This window comes from Leucoraja erinacea, chromosome 14, assembly GCF_028641065.1.
Source record: "Leucoraja erinacea ecotype New England chromosome 14, Leri_hhj_1, whole genome shotgun sequence".
NCBI classification, from domain to species: domain Eukaryota; kingdom Metazoa; phylum Chordata; class Chondrichthyes; order Rajiformes; family Rajidae; genus Leucoraja; species Leucoraja erinaceus.
The window spans coordinates 37,221,419-37,237,399 of record NC_073390.1 but is presented as its reverse complement, the minus strand read 5'-3'; the positions used below and the strand labels follow the sequence as shown (position 1 = coordinate 37,237,399).

Here is a 15,981-nt window from a genome sequence, read left to right as displayed (position 1 = left end):
ATTGTACATTTATACCCTTGATGCTTAGGTCAAGGGTTGGGAGGATGTAAGGCAGCTGGGGATGAGCTGGGAGTGTGTATCGATGGATAGCAAAGATAGGACATTCTTAAGGTTTGGGTCTCTTCCTGGACCCAGAACCTGTGTACGGGTGATCGCTGGTCAGTGCAGACTCTGTGTTTCCACAGTGAGGAAGAAATATTGTCGTATAAAGGCATGCTTGGTGTGGTGTCTGGTCAGCGTTACAGAACTGATAGGGAGAAGAGCAACATTGTATATTTGTGAATGATATCGTATTGAACATTGTTAAAGAGGATCAACATGGGAAAATGGTCTTGGACCATAAATCTGGTAAATCTAGACACGCAAAAGCAAGACGCAACACTCCGTTAAGACCTGCTACTGTGTGAGCGTCCTATGCCATTCTGTCCCTTAGATATATGAATACATATTTTACATGTTATATTATGAAATGAACTGTAAGCCATTAGCTTTCACTGCACATCTATCAGTGGTGCGTGTGTGTGAATAGGAGTGAAAATGTGCATGCATCATATACAAGGGGAATCTGAAACCTGTTTTTCAAAGTATTGAGTTCCTTATGTTAGAACTAAATTTCAGAAAGTACACTCCTCACATTTTACATGAGGGATACGTGCTGAAAAGCATCACGTAATTAAAAAGAACATGTAAATTAAACATATACGTGACTACACAGTCAGCGGTAAATTTGGGCACATTATTTCCAACATGTAAATCAAATGTTAATATTAAAGGAAAGTTATTCAATGTTATTTGAAATGTTATTTCAAAAACACGTAAATCACAAAAAAACCCATTAAAAAACGCATAAAATACAAGGTGCCGGTTCTTGGCTTTAAAGCATTTTGAACACTGAAGGGCCTGTTCCACTTGGGCCTCATTTGCGCGTCATGGGGTGCTGCGCACTACTGCGCGTCACTGCCTACGACAATACATCTCACCACGCACCATGCACACTTCATGCGTGCGTAATGCACGCTTGCGTCTTGATGCGTAAAATATGATGTTGTGTAAATGACGTGCAAATAACGCCCAAGTGGGACAGGCCCTTGAGGTTGAGAACATGCCGTATAAGTTCAAGAGTGTGTGTGTTCTTGGTGAACTATGTGGGGCAGCACAATGGCACAGCTGGTAGAGATACTGCTTCATGCTGCCGGAGACCTAGGTTTGATCCTGACCTTGGGAGCTGTCTGTGTGGAGTTTGTATGCTCTCCCTTTGACCGTGTGGGTTTCCTTCAGGTGCTCCAGTTTCCTCTCTCATCCCGAAGACATGCGGGTTTGTAGATTTATTAGCTGCTGTAAATTGGCCCCAGTGTATGGGAAGTGGATGAGAAAGTGGGATAACATAGAATATGGACCCATAATACCTCAACTCTGATCAAGAAGGCTCACCAGCGTCTCTTCTTCCTGAGGAGACTGAAGAAGGTCCATCTGTCTCCTCAGATCCTGGTGAACTTCTACCGCTGCACCATCGAGAGCATCCTTACCAACTGTATCACAGTACGGTATGGCAACTGCTCTGTCTCCGACCGGAAGGCATTGCAGAGGGTGGTGAAAATTGCCCAACGCATCACCGGTTCCTCGCTCCCCTCCATTGAGTCTGTCCAAAGCAAGCGCTGTCTGCGGAAGGCGCTCAGCATCGCCAAGGACTGCTCTCACCCCAACCATGGACTGTTTACCCTCCTACCATCCGGGAGGCGCTACAGGTCTCTCCGTTGCCGGACCAGCAGGTCCAGGAACAGCTTCTTCCCAGCGGCTGTCACTATAGTCAACAACGTACCTCGGTGACTGCCAATCACCCCCCCCCCCCCTGGACACTCCTCCCACAGGAAAAACACTATGTCTGTATATGGTAATGTAAATATTTATTCAAATCATATGCTATGTCGCTCTTCCAGGGAGATGCTAAATGCATTTCGTTGTCTCTGTACTGTACACTGACAATGACAATTAAAGTTGAATCTGAATCTGAATCTGAATTAGTGTGAGCAAGTGATAAATGGTTGGCATGGAGTCAGTGGGACAAAGGGCCTGTTTTCATGCTGTGTCTCGGAACTAAAAAGCCTTGCTGTTTGGCATATCACCAATGAATATTATAGCACAGCTTTACACGCCCTGGATTAGCCACCAGCTAGTGTAGCTTTTCATTGACTTTTGTGGTTTGATATCTGTAGTTGTTCACTGAACATGAAAACCCAAGGTAGTTAATGAGGCATCTTTAGCAATTTGTTTGAACATGTAGGTCAAATAAAGGATGGATTAATTTGTAACTTGTAGCAATGGATTTGGCAGTTACCTTGTCAGAACTGTGATGAGTAAACGATCAAATAACCTAGATTCTATTCACTTGTCATCGGTTCCACCCTCAAACAGATAGTTCCGTTGTGAAAACATAGCTTCCATTATGCGTTTGAAAGGTCATTTATAGTAACATACGCTGCGATCGCTTGGTTGAAAGGATAAAGCTCAATGGAAAATATTGGGGTAGGAATTTTTATTTGATTGGTATAGCAAAATGACCTCTGGAATATGAACCACACATTCATTTCTATTGACCACTTCTGACGGAGAACCAAACCTATTAATCAGGTGGGTTTTGCGTGGGAATAAGGGCAAATTAATATGCCTTTTTCTGGGGAAATCCCAACTATTGGGTTTTCTGATGAAAGCTCCCGTATGTTGCTCAAATTAGAATGTTGGGTTGAGAAATAGTGATCTGCTTGGTTCCCATTGATGTGACCAATCTAGTTCTTACAGTTGACTCCATCACACGCTTTAGATATTTTTTCTACCTGACTGATACAGAGTAGTTTCCGTGATTGATTTATTGATTGAAAGATGCAGCATGGAAACATGCCTTCACCCCACTGACCATTGATTACCTGTTCACACTAATTCTATGTCATTCCACTTTCGTATCCACTCCCTATACACTAGGGGCAATTTACAGATGCCAATTAAACTACAAAGCCCACACATCTTTAGGATGTGGGAGGAAATCAGAGCACCAGGAGGAAACCCATATGGTCACAAGGAGAACGTGCAAACTCCACACAGACAGCGCCCGAGGACAGGATTGAACCTAATTTTCTGGCGCTGTGAGGCAGCAGCTCTACCAGCTGTGCCACTGTGCTATCCCGCGATGCTCTTGTCTTTGGTAAATATGTCCAGGACAGCTTTGACAGAAAGCAAAATAGCAAGGGCGGCACGATGGTGCAGCGGTTGAGTTGCTGCCTTGCAGCGCTTTCAGCGCCAGAGACGCGGGTTTGATCCCGACTACGGGTGCTGTCGGTACGGAGTTTTTACGATCTTCCCGTGACCACGTGGGCTTTCTCCGAGATCTTCGTTTCCTCCCACAATCAAGTTATACAGGTTTGTAGGTTAATTGGCTTGGTATAAATGTAAATTGTTGCTAATGTGTAGGGTACTGTTAATGTGCGGGGATCGCTGGTCTGTGTGGACTCGGTGGGCCGAAGGTCTTATTTCCACGCTTGTACCTATCTTTGAGTAAAGTGTACGTGATATGGTTGATCTAGGGAAAGGAGGCTACAAAGGAGCAATGTCCTGGAATTTACTGTTGGGTCTTTGAGCTTGGCTCAAAGTTTTTTTACAAGATTAAGTTACAAAACGCCAAAGGGTGTAGGACATTAGTGAATCCAGGGCCAGTCATAATCAATTGAAGTTAAGAACAAAAGACAAAAGATATCAATGCCTTGAATACAGAGATTGAAAGTGACTGTCAAAAGTTCAAGCAAAGGTGCAGAGAAATTAAAACTTGTTGGAACAGTTAGTCATTGTTATCTGAAATGATCTACCTCGAAGGGTAGATGAGACAGATTCAATTGCATTTTTCAAAAGGGAAGAGGATTAAAAAAAATAGGAAGTTGTGAAAAATGAGCAGGCAAATGGGACTGTCTGGATGACATACCATTTATTTCAAGAGGGCTAGAATGCAAAAACAGGGATGTAATGCCGAGGCTTTATAAGGCGCTGGTCAGGCCGCATTTGGAGTATTGTGAGCAATTATGTGCACCATATCTGAGGAAGGATGTGCTGGCTCTCGAGAGGGCCAGAGAAGGTTTACAAGAATGATCCCAGGAAAGAGTGGGTTAACATTTGATGAGCGTTTGACGGCACTGGACCTGTACTTGCTGGAGTTTAGAAGGATGAGGGGGCACCTCATTGAAACCTACCGAATAGTGAAAGGCTTGGATAGACTGGATGTGGATGTCTCAATTTGGGAGAGTCCAGCACTAGAGGCCATATACGCAGAATTAAGGACGTTCCTTTAGGAAGGAGATGAGGAGGAAATTATTTAGGCAGAATCTGTGGAATTATTTACCACAGTAGGCCGTGGAGGCCTTCAATGGATATTTTTAAGGCAGGGATAGATAGATTCTTGATTGGTACGTGTGTCAGGGGTTATGGGAAGAAGGCAGGAGAATGGGATTAGGAGGGAGAGGTAGATCAGCCATGATTGAATGGCAGAGTAGACTTGATGGGCCAAATGGTCTAATTCTGCTCCTATTACTTATGACCTTATGACCTTGTGATGGGTTAACATAGACTCAAATGGAAATGGGTAAATAAAAGTCAAATAGATACTGAGAATTTTTTTTTAAGAAAAGAGAGAGAGAGAGAGAGAGAGAGAGGGGGTTGAGATGGGAAATAAAAAGGAAGAAAATAAATTTACAATGAAAGTCCTAATAAAAATTCTTAGCTGCATGAATGAAAATCTGCGATTTACTGTTTATCGGTGCTGAGCGGTTGGATGGGTTATGTGAGCATGAAATGTGTTTAAGAGGCATATAGATAGCGCATGGATATGTGGGGAATGGATGGATATGGATCAGAGAAGGCTGAGGAGATTAGTTCCTTCTGGCATCATGTTTGCACAGACCCTATGGGCTGAAGGGCCTGTTCGTGTGCTGCACTTTTCTATGTTCTATGTTCTTTATACTTTACACTTTAGAGACTTTAGACATATAATCCAGAATAAGGCCCTTCGGCCAATCGAGTCTGCACTGACCAGTGATCATCCTATACACTAGCAATATCCTACACACTCGGGACAAGTCACAATTTTACCAAAGTCTATTGACCTACAAACCTGCATGTCTTTGGAGTGTAGGAGGAAATTGGAGCACCCGGAGAATATCCCATGGTCACAGTGCAAACTCTGTACAGAGAGCTGTAAGGTAGAAACGCTACCATTATGTCACTGCGCTGCCCTCTAACCACAAGACTTAGTGAGGGACTCCAGAAATTCATTGGAAATTACAAAGGCAGAAGGGAAGCAGTCACATTCACAGAGCAGACCAGCAGAGCTTTGACTTTGAGTTTATTGTCACATGTACAGACGTACAGTGAAAGGCTTTTGCTGTGTGATAATCAGCCACCGGAGGGACAATCAATGAATTATCCAGCAATTTGTGACACTTTGTTGGCAGTCCACAGAGTATCTCTGCATTGCCATATAAATTGTTGTCAAACCAAAAACTTCATGCACATTTAAGCTCACCAATGAAATTTGACATAAACCTAGATTTTGAATGCATTAAAAGTGGAAGGGAGTTGAAAAAAGGAAATGAAAACTGTATGAAGCCCAAGAAAAAACACAGGTGAAAAAGGAAACTACACCGGGTAGATGTTGACAACATTTCCCCTGAGATGTCCATAACCAGAGGGCAACGGTTAAAGGTCGGACCTCTGGAATCCCTTGTTGGCTTTCCTGGGATTTTGAACAATGGGAACAATCCGCCTCATGGCTGATGAAGTTGGAATGGTGTATGTAATGAGCTGGCAATGCTGCAAGTGGTTTATCATTGACTAGGTTTCCGTTAGTGAGGCAAACGAGATCTCATAAAATAAATCACCGAAGAAGAAAACTGAAGTAATTATCTTTATTTTTCATTCGCAGCCATTTAAAATGACCAAAGGTGGCAATTAACACGGTGCTACTTAAACTCAGAGATATTCCTCGTCATCTTTCACTTTCCAATAAATCAAGCTTAGATTGACTGATACACATACAGGTGATTATATTACAATTACCTTCATTTAATTCACAATCAGTTTGTTGTAGCAATGTAGCAAAATATAAATAAGAATATACATTTAAGTTACTTCTTCATGTTCAGTAGAACATACTAACAATAAAGTGGCTCAATTGTGAGTGATACAAATTACAGAAATTTTACTAAACTTCTATTATCATAGATACTATGCAGGAAGGTTTTTTTTTAAATGAATCCAGCTAAATGCAGCCAATTTCTTCCCTCGACCCGGCTTGAGACGCGGCTCAATTCTGTGACATTTTTCTCAGCTTTTTGCTGTGAAGACAAAGAGATCAATAAATTTCAAGTGATCAAATGTTGTAACAAGAAAAAAATCAATGAAAACATGCTGTCAAAGACTTCTTCTAAATATCGGAATATTACTGAGTTGTTTACATTTTACAGCAACTTTGCAAAAGAAATTATATTTTTGAGATTTATATTCAAAAGTTTGATTGTGGACGCAACCCTCATCTACTCTTGATTGGCGACACTTTATACATTTCATTTCACTGCTGTAGCTTTGTCAAATTATTATGTTGCTTACCTCAAAAAATTCAGTGCTTTCTTCACCCAATGGTGCTCAGGATCTGCACACACTGCTCTTCCTCTGACGGTGAAGAATCTATAAAATATTTAAATTGTTGATCCATTAACCGAACATTGTAATAAGTTTTGTTCTATTTTCAAAAGCAATGTATTGTTTATTTGTACTTACATAATTGCATCTTTCTCACATATTTCATTGGATTTTTGCTCCACATAACCAGAGATCAATTTTTGTGGCAGTCGCTTCTTTGAATAAGCGAGACAGCAGTCGCCGTATGTTGCAGCTGGAAAAGTGAAAAATATTGTCATGCATGTAGCACAATCAAATATATATTTTCAAATCTGATTCGTAGGAATGAGTTAAAAGGCATATCTCGGACTTACCTGCTGATGGTGTATTACAAAACATGTTCAGTACAATCAATGAGAGCATAGCTGCTGGGAGAAGTCTCTTGAGAGTGTTCATTGCTGATCACTGGTTTATAAGATAACTTTGCCGTAGAGAATGTTGAGGTTGCAACTGAGATCTGATGTGTTTTGGGGATTCTGTCAACTGTTTATATACACTTTGATTGGGAAGTTTTATGAAGCAAGGAAATGCCTTCCGTGACATCTTTGGGTTTTCCTCTACGTCACTTCACCTGATTACATCAGGGTGTTTCTAAATAGATCTTAGTAGTCTAAGTTTACAATTATTTCCATACACTTTTGTTTCACTGTCCAAGATCGATTGAAAGCATGTTTTGTTTATTTCCTATGTTGTTTCCATTTAGATTTAAAATTAGTAACACAACATATTGAAAATCTAAGGAGAACAGTCTTTCAATTTTGGCCAGTAATACAAATTGGGTCAGCACTGCTGAAAAAATTGATCAAAAAAGTGAATATTTTATTCCAATTATCCTTTGTAAAATTTTGTGCAAAATGAAACAATAATTTGGGGCAGAGATCATTAATCAGAAATCAGCTTAGAAATGTAATCATTCAGCACACCTTGTGCATTATGTAATTTACTTCAGGTTTAAAAAAAAAAAGAAAAAGGGAAATGGTTCAACTTCCGCAAAGTCACTGACTTTTGCTTTCCTGCGTGCTTGAGTGGAACATCATAATCTTAGTCCTTGCAGCTTGGTCTGTGGGTTCACGGGTCACTCATGAAGAAACAGGTGGGCCTCTGACGTACTTATGAAGTCTGTAATGTCCCCCTCTGGGATTTGGATGTTGTAGAATCTTCTTTTTATTGCATACAGAGCTCTTCGAGCTTTCTCTTTTAGTGCATTCACTGCCATATTGAAGCTCCCTGATGTTGAAATAGTTAGACCAAGGTAAGTATAGCTCATAGTGTGTTCGATAACATTACCATTGAGAGTAAATTTGTATTTATCTTCCTGGCATCTGGGTCTTTTCTGAAAAATCATGATGTTGGTTTTCTTTAGATTTACTGCCAGGGCCCAATTTTGGCAGTACTCACCAAGTAGGTCCAACTGTTGCTGCAGTCCCTGTTCTGTGGGGGACAGCAGAACTAAGTCATCCGCATAAAACAGGGATTTTACCTCTCCGTCCAGAAGACAGAGGCTCGGCGCTGTGCTCTGGTCCAACTTTACTGCCAAATCGTTGATATATACATTAAACAGTGTCGGGCTCAGATTGCAGCCTTGCTGGACACCTCTTCTCTGGGCGAAGAGATCAGTGCGTTTGTCCCCAATTTTAACGCCACATTTATTATTCAGATACATTGATTTGATAAGGTCATATACCTTTCCTCCTATACCACACCCGACGAGTTTGTAATAGAGCCCTTCATGCAAAATAGAGTCAAATGCTTTCTCAAAGTCAATAAAATGGGCAAATATTTTCCCATTTTTCGTTTGGTGTACATGTTTTTCAATGAGGGTGTGGAGGGTATAAATGTGGTCAGTGGTACGGTGTTTTGGGAGGAAGCCAATTTGGTTTTTACTGAGAATGTTGTGTTTGTTAAGGAAATCCTGCATTCTGTTGTTTATGACACTGCAGAATAACTTCCCTATGCAGCTACTGACACAGATGCCATGATAATTATTTGGGTCTAATTTGTTTCCATTCTTATAAATGGGTGAAATAAGACCTTGGCACCAAATATCAGGGAAGTAACCTGATCGTAGTATGATGTTGAACAGCACTATGTCCTGCATCTCCGGAGTGCTGTACTTGAGCATTTCATTTTTGATGCTGTCTGGACCACAGGCTTTCTTTGAGTGGAGAGATTTTATTTTTATGGTCAGTTCTTCCAAGGTAATTGGGGAATCAAGAGGGTTTTGATAATCTTTAATTACTGTTGCTAGTGTTTGGAGTCTCTCTCTTTTTTTTTTTTTCACGTCACTTTTGTTTTATTGTAAAAGCTGAGCAGCAGGCACAATACAAACAAGAAAGCACACAAAGCATTCTGCATTTGTTCAGTGCAAACACTTCTAAAATAATAAGCGCACATCAAATGCAGTGCCTCTGATTCATTGTTGTGTGTGACAATAGTCACCTCTTACAAGACGTACATGAAAGTACAAAACAATTAATGCTTCTGTCATTATTTTGCCAATAATAAAATTGGTTGGTACTCTCTCTCTCTCTCTCTCTCTCTCTCTCTCTCTCTGCTCTCTCTCTCTCTTCTCTCTCTCTCTCTCTCTCTCTCTCTCTCTCTCTCTCTCTCTCTCTCTCTCTCTCTCTCTCTCTCTCTCTCTCTCTCTCTCCTCCTCTCTCTCTCTCTCTCTCTCTCTCTCTTCTCTCTCTTTCTCTCTCCCACTTCACTGGATATTGATTTTAGAAAAAATGCTACCATATATCACTATGATTTTGGCCATCTTACTCACAGTCCTGAGGATTTTTCCGATCGATGAAAAATAAAAAAGTTATGAATATTTAAAAAATCTTGAGATCAGCTGATTGGTCCTCTCGCCTGTCAATCGCCACAATGAAGACTTCCCTTCCCAGGGGCCTGCAGTATAAAGCCCAAATGGTATGAAATTGCATTTGAATTTGGTGGCCAGCACTCTGCTTGAAATGGTACAAAATTGCATTTGAATTTGGTGGCCTGCACTTTGCTTGAAATTGTATGAAATTGAATTTGGTGGCCTGCACTCTGCTTAAAATGGTATGAAATGAATTTGGTGGCCTGCACTCTGCTTTAAATGGAATTTCAAGGAATAGCCGTGAGTGAACTGCCAGCCCACCAACTGTGAGTCAATCAACTGCCAGCCCACCAGCCGTGAGTCAACTGCAAGCTCAACAGCCGTGAGTGAATGAACTGCCAGCCCACCAGCCATGAGTGAATGAACTGCCAGCCCACCAGCCATGAGTGAGTGAACTGCCAGCCTACCAGCCGTGAGTGAGTGAGTGAGTGAGGGAAATGTCAACCTACCAATCGTGAATGAGTGAGTGAACTGCCAGCCCACCTTTGGCTTTCCTGAAACTCATTTCGGCCCACAAGGCCCCTATTAGCCCAGAAACCAGTCTCTATTGCCCCAAATGCCCATATTAGCCCAGGAGGAGAATTATGGCCCAAAAGGCCCGTGCTAGGCCTGGAAAAGTCCACAAAAAGTGCATTTCACTGAGAATTCACTCAGATTATTTTTATCTCCCTTCGGCCCCTCAGGCCTGTACAAGCCCAGGAGGAGTCCCTATGGGCCCATTAGTAAGTATTCCCCCTGTAAGTATTAAACCTCACCCCAGTATTTTTCTCCCTCCCTTGATTGGCTCCCTGTGAGATCCAAGCCAGGAAAGACTTTCCTTGTTCATTGGTGTGATCTGTGGAAAAGATGAAAAATGTCTAAAATTGATTCTCCAAACTCTCCCCCTTCTCTCTCACGGAGTCTCTCACCTGTTTTGGGCAGAATTTCTGGCAGTTTCTGAGCTGCCAGCCCACCAGTCCTGAGAGACTGAGCTGCTAGCCCACCAGGCCTGAGTGACTGAGCTGCCAGCCCACCAAGCCAGAGTGACTGAGCTGCCAGCCCAATAATCCATTCGGTACACAATGTCCATACTAGCCCTCTGGAAACCAGTCCCTTTGGCCCACAACATCCATACTAGCACTACAGAAAGCCCCCCCCCCCCAGTGGCCATCAATATTGGAATTGGTGGAGAGGTAGAATATTGCATAGGGGACCAGCCCTCCCATGTGAACATGGGACCCAACGGGTCCCACTTAGTCTAATACATAACTAAAACTCTGATCTTATCTTCCGGTTTGGCGGTCATTCTATTTGCGCAAAAATGATTCGCGATAGCGCTACGATTTTTCACCAGTTCACTCACCGTTCTCTTGTGCTGTGAGTCCACCAAGTTTCGTTCCGATCGGTTGAATGTCATCAAAGTTCATCAGATTTCAATCTCTTCTCCTGCCTTCCAGCGCCGCGCGGAATAGTCTCTTCCCCTGTAACTCCCCAGGATGGTCTTCCCCTTCCTACGCCATCGCGTCTTTACTGGAGCAGAGGAAAGTGGAGCGACCAGAAGAGCGGGGGGGATCCGAAGCAGCCAAGCAGCGCGGCAATGTCACCAAACGGAAAACGGAGAGTCTGATCCCGACGGAGGAGAGAATCCAGCACCCGCTATAAATCCCAAACGCACTGCCATCGCGACGCACAACAGCTGAACCCCTTTCCCCTCTGGACCCCTCGCTGGCTCCTGCCCTCTCCCCCGTGGTAGCCCCCTTCTCCCCCATGGCTCTTCCCCCATCTTTTCTGCGAGCTCTCCCCCCTCCCCCGCCCACACGCCGGCGCGGCTGTAGCTGCTGGTGCTTCCGGGCCGAACCAAGGCCTGGCTCTGAGGGCGCTGATGGCTGATGCTCCTCCGGGGTATGCAAGAAGGCAGTGGAGCGGCAGCCTCGAGATCCTGGGGTGGGGGAGGAGAGTGGATAGTGGGAGAGGAGGGGAGTAGGGAGGGGAACAGAGTTATGGAGGGAGGGAGGGAGGGATGGATGACTGCGGGTAGGGGAAAGGAGAGGGAGGGAGAGGTGAGGGATAGATTTGGGGAGGAGAGGAGGAGAGGGGAAAGAAGAGGGAGGGTGGAGGAGGGGGCAAAAGTGCTAGGGATGAGGGGAAATGAGCTGCGCCTGTGCATTTGGGGGCTCTAGGTGAATGGTGGAATATTGCGTTGGGGGACCAAGCCTCCTGTGTGACAGGGACCCAAAGGGTCCCACTTTGTCTAGTTAGAAACCTCATCTATCCATATAGGTGGAAATCCCTGGGGAGATGGGGGGGGGAGTGCGTGTCCCCCCCAATGTTTTGAGAGGTGTGAGACAATCCACCCCATGTTATCTACCCCTTGCTATATCTCCCTCGGTCAGGCAGTCAAACTGCTGCGTCGAGGCGATCGAGGCTCTCGATGTTGAAGCCCCCGCCGGGCGATGGTAGATCCCGCGGCCAATTTTAAGCCGTGCCGGGCGATGAAAGGCCCCGCGATTGGGCCAATTCAAGCCCCACGATTCGGGGTGGAAGAAGCTGCTGTTGTTGCTGGATCTCCCAAAAGTCAGTCACCAACCAGGGATCTGCGAGCGCCCGTTATTACAGTCCACAGGGCCCGCGGCTGAAGCCTCCAAAGTTGAGTCGCATCCGCAACTCCACCACAGCCTCCGAAGTCAGCCAGCTCCGTGATGCTAAGTCCACAGGCTCAGCGACCGGAGCCCTCAAGGACGATTGCAGTTGGAGGCCACCAGCTCCTAGATGTTAGGCCTCAGTGCAAATATATATCTATTTTAAATTACACCACTTTTGGCCTTCTTTCACTGTTTCTCAAATCTTCCCCAGGTCCCAGGATCATTATAGTAAGATGTGTGTAAGATGTGTGTAAGATGTGTATGTGTGTGTGTGTGTGTGTGTGTGTGTGTGGGGGGGGGGGGGGGGGGGGGGGGGGGGGGGGGTGGGAGGGAGTGGGAGGAGATAATATTGTTAGTTGTCATGCACATGTAATTGTACCATCAGGAAATTGTGTCCCCCCCCCATGGTTTAAAAGCGATGTCCGCCCATACAAGGGATGCTGCCTGACCTGCTGAGCACTTTGTGTCCTTGTGTGTATCCAGCATGTGTAGTTGGTTGTTTCTACTTCATGATCTTGATCCTTGCCGTGTGGTCTGTGGATTGAAGGTCACTCATGAAGGAACTGGCCCCTGCAGTAATTCTAAGGTCTGTGGAGTCCCCTCCATAAAGAAAGCAACATCCTGACCAGGTCTCAGCCTGTGGGTTAGTACTACACTTGTAAATGTCTCAGAAATACTGTAGTTACAGTCAAGCACTTCCCACTGCAGTGAATCTTCCTGTAGCTCCTCATCCTACCCATCCCTCCCACATCTCACATACACTCTTCATTCCTTCAACTAATATCCCATGTGCAACTCAGAGCGGCAGTCTGGAAAGTCACTTCCAGGACAATCTGAGATAGATTCTCAGCTGAAGCCTATTTGTTGAAGCTTAATTAGACTTCACAAGGGCTGTGCATTCATGTTTCTGGCTGGTGCCATCTAAGAACGAAGTCCACATGAATGAAAATCTCTGAAGATTCATTTAGGTTGGCGTAATGACAGATCTCATGACTTGGAAAGGTGTATGTGTTGAGCTCTTGTGGCAATGCTGTAAGTGTTTTATCATTATTTGGGTTTCCGTTAGTGAGGCAAACAAGATCTCATAAAATAAATTACTGAAGAACAAAACTGAAATAATTATCTTTATTTTTCATTCACTGACATTTGAGTATAACAACAATGGTGGCAAGCAACATGGTGACATTTAAACTCGGAGATATTCCTCTTTACGTTTCACTTTCCAATAAGTCAAGCTTAGATTGACTGAACACACATACAGGTGATTATATTACAATCACTGTCATTTAATTCACAACCAGAACGATGTAGCAAAAAATAAATAAGAATATACTTCATTAAGTTCAGTAGAACATACTAAAAATAAAGTGGCTTACACATCAAATGTGAGTGATACAAATTATGGAAGTTTTAACAAACTTCTATTGTCTGGGCACAGATACTGTGCAGAAAGGTTTCGTGAAATAAATCCAGCTAAATGCAGCCAACTTCTTTCCTCGAGACGCGGCTCAATCTTGTGACATTTTTTTCAGCTTTTTGCTGGAAGACAAGCAGATTAATAAGTTTCAAATACGGTAATCAAATATTATAACAAGAAAAAAAATCAATGAAAACGTCCTGTCAATAATTTCTTCTATATATCAAATATTACTGAGTAGTTGTTTGCATTTTACAGCAACTTGGCAAAGAAAATAATATTTTTGAGATTTACATTCAGAAGTGTGATTGTGGATGCAACCCTCATTTACTCTTGATTGTTTAGTTTAGTTTTGTTTGAGGATACAGCACGGAAACAGGCCCTTCGGCCCACCAAGTCCGTGCCGACCAACGATCCCCGCACACTAACACTATCCTACACACACTAGGGACAATTTACATTTATACCAAGCCAATTAACCTACAAAGCTGCATGCCTTTGGAGTGTGGGCAGAAACTGGAGCACCCGGTGAAAACTCGCGCAGGTCACGGGGAGAATGGACAAACACCGTACAGATAGCACCCATGGTCAGGATCGAACCTGGGTCTCTGGCGCAATAATGCCGCTGTCCCACTTAGGAAACCTGAACAGAAACCTCTGGAGACTTTGTGCCCCACCCGTGCAGTTCCCAGAGGTTTTTGTCAGTCTCCCTACCTGCTTCCACTACCTGCAACCTCCAGCAACCAACTGCAACCTCTGGGAACCGCAAGGAAACCTTGGGTGGGGCGCAAAGTCGCCAGAAGTTTCCTTTCAGGTTTCTTAAGTGGGACAGGGGCATTAGGCAGCAACTCTACCGCTGCACCACCATGGGCCCCAAATGTTGGCAACACTTCATACATTTCAGATCACTGCTGCAGCTTTCTCAATGTTCTCAGTTAATTATTATGTTGCTTGGTCTTACCTCAAAAAATACAATGCTTTCTTCACCCATTGCTGCTCAGGAGCTGCACACACTGCTCTTCCTCTGATGGTGTAGAATCTATCAAACATTTAAATTATTGATCCATTCATTGAACATTGTAATAAGTGTTGTTCTATGCTCATCAGTAATATATTGTTTATTTGTACTTACATAATTGCATCTTTCTCACATATTTCATTGGATTTTTGCTCTACATAGCCAGAGATTAATTTTCGTGGCAGTCGCTTCTTTGAATAAGCGAGACAGCAGTCTCCGTATGTCATAGCTGGAAGAATGAAAAATATAGTTATGCATACAGTACAAGTAAATATCTTTCTTCAAATCTGATTAGTAGGAATGAATTAAAAGGCATCTCTAGGACTTACCTGCTGAAAGCGAATTACCAAACATGCTCAGTACTATCAATGATAGCAAAGCTACTGGGAGAAGTCTCTTGAGAGTGTTCATTGCTGATCACTGGTTTATAAGATAACTTTGCTGCGGAATATGTTGTGATGATAATGAAGAACTGGTGTGCTTTTGGGATTCTGTCAACTGTTTATATACTCTTTGGTTGGGAATTTTTGTAACAAGGAAATGCAACAAGTGACGCTTGGAATTTCCTCTATTGTCACATTACTTGTTTACATCAGGGTGTTTATAAATAGATCTTGGCAGCCTGACTTTATAACCTAAGTACTTATTAATACCTTTGTTTTATGGCCCAAGAGCAATTGAAGCTTGTATTTCTTATGCTATTTTCATTTAGATTCAAAATTAGTAATACAACATATTGAAAATCTCTGGAGAACAGCCTTTCAAGATTGGTCAGCTCTGTAATACAAATTGGGTCAGCAATGCACAAAACAGATCGATTTTAAAGTGAATATTTTGTTCTAATTAACTGCTGTAAACAATAATATGAGGCAGAGATTATGAATCAGGATCCAGCTTCGAAATTAAATCATGAAGCACATTGTGTGCATCATGTAATTCACTTCAGGTTGAAAAAATGGAAAAGGAAAATCGTTCAAATTCTGCAAAGTCACCGATTTTTCTTTCCTGCACGCGTGAGTGGAACCTCATGATCTTGGGCTTTGCAGTGTGGACTGTGGATTGAAGGTCACTCATGAAGGAACAGGCCTCTGCAGTACTTCTGAGATCTGCAGTGCCCCTCCATAAAAAAGCAATATCCTGACCAGTTCTCAGCCTGTGGAGTACAACTCCACTTGGAACCTGTCTGGTAATATAATAATAATAATAATAATAATAATAATAATAATAATAATAATAATAATAATAATAATAATAATAATCATCATCATAATAATAATAATAATAATAATATCTTTATTATTTAATTATATTTATTATTATTATTATTATTATTATTATTATT

General features: G+C 42.8%; 2 protein-coding genes across 2 annotated transcripts; both read right to left on the bottom strand.

The window, feature by feature from the left end:
- Positions 1-2,038: 2,038 nt before the first annotated feature.
- Positions 2,039-7,770, bottom strand: LOC129703582 (C-C motif chemokine 20-like). Its single transcript, XM_055646170.1, has 4 exons — positions 7,029-7,770; positions 6,814-6,928; positions 6,643-6,720; positions 2,039-6,371 (listed from the first exon to the last, which is right to left on the bottom strand). Exons 1-4 carry the CDS (start codon positions 7,108-7,110, stop codon positions 6,341-6,343), a joined length of 306 nt encoding a protein of 101 aa, XP_055502145.1. The 5' UTR covers positions 7,111-7,770; the 3' UTR covers positions 2,039-6,340.
- A 4,825-nt stretch (positions 7,771-12,595) lies between these two features.
- LOC129703581 (C-C motif chemokine 20-like) lies at positions 12,596-15,556 on the bottom strand. The gene is made up of 4 exons (XM_055646168.1): positions 14,969-15,556; positions 14,754-14,868; positions 14,583-14,660; positions 12,596-13,743 (listed from the first exon to the last, which is right to left on the bottom strand). Exons 1-4 carry the CDS (start codon positions 15,048-15,050, stop codon positions 13,713-13,715), a joined length of 306 nt encoding a protein of 101 aa, XP_055502143.1. The 5' UTR covers positions 15,051-15,556; the 3' UTR covers positions 12,596-13,712.
- Positions 15,557-15,981: the final 425 nt, after the last annotated feature.

Coding starts and splice junctions, on each gene's coding strand:
- LOC129703581 (XM_055646168.1), bottom strand. CDS start 15,050: ATGAACACTCTCAAGAGACTTCTCCCAGTAGCTTTGCTATCATTGATA. Junction 14,869..14,968: donor TGGTAATTCGCTTTCAGCAG/GTAAGTCCTAGA, acceptor TCATTCTTCCAG/CTATGACATACGGAGACTGC. Junction 14,661..14,753: donor TGTGAGAAAGATGCAATTAT/GTAAGTACAAAT, acceptor AATGTTTGATAG/ATTCTACACCATCAGAGGAA.
- LOC129703582 (XM_055646170.1), bottom strand. CDS start 7,110: ATGAACACTCTCAAGAGACTTCTCCCAGCAGCTATGCTCTCATTGATT. Junction 6,721..6,813: donor TGTGAGAAAGATGCAATTAT/GTAAGTACAAAT, acceptor AATATTTTATAG/ATTCTTCACCGTCAGAGGAA. Junction 6,372..6,642: donor AAAGCACTGAATTTTTTGAG/GTAAGCAACATA, acceptor TTGTCTTCACAG/CAAAAAGCTGAGAAAAATGT.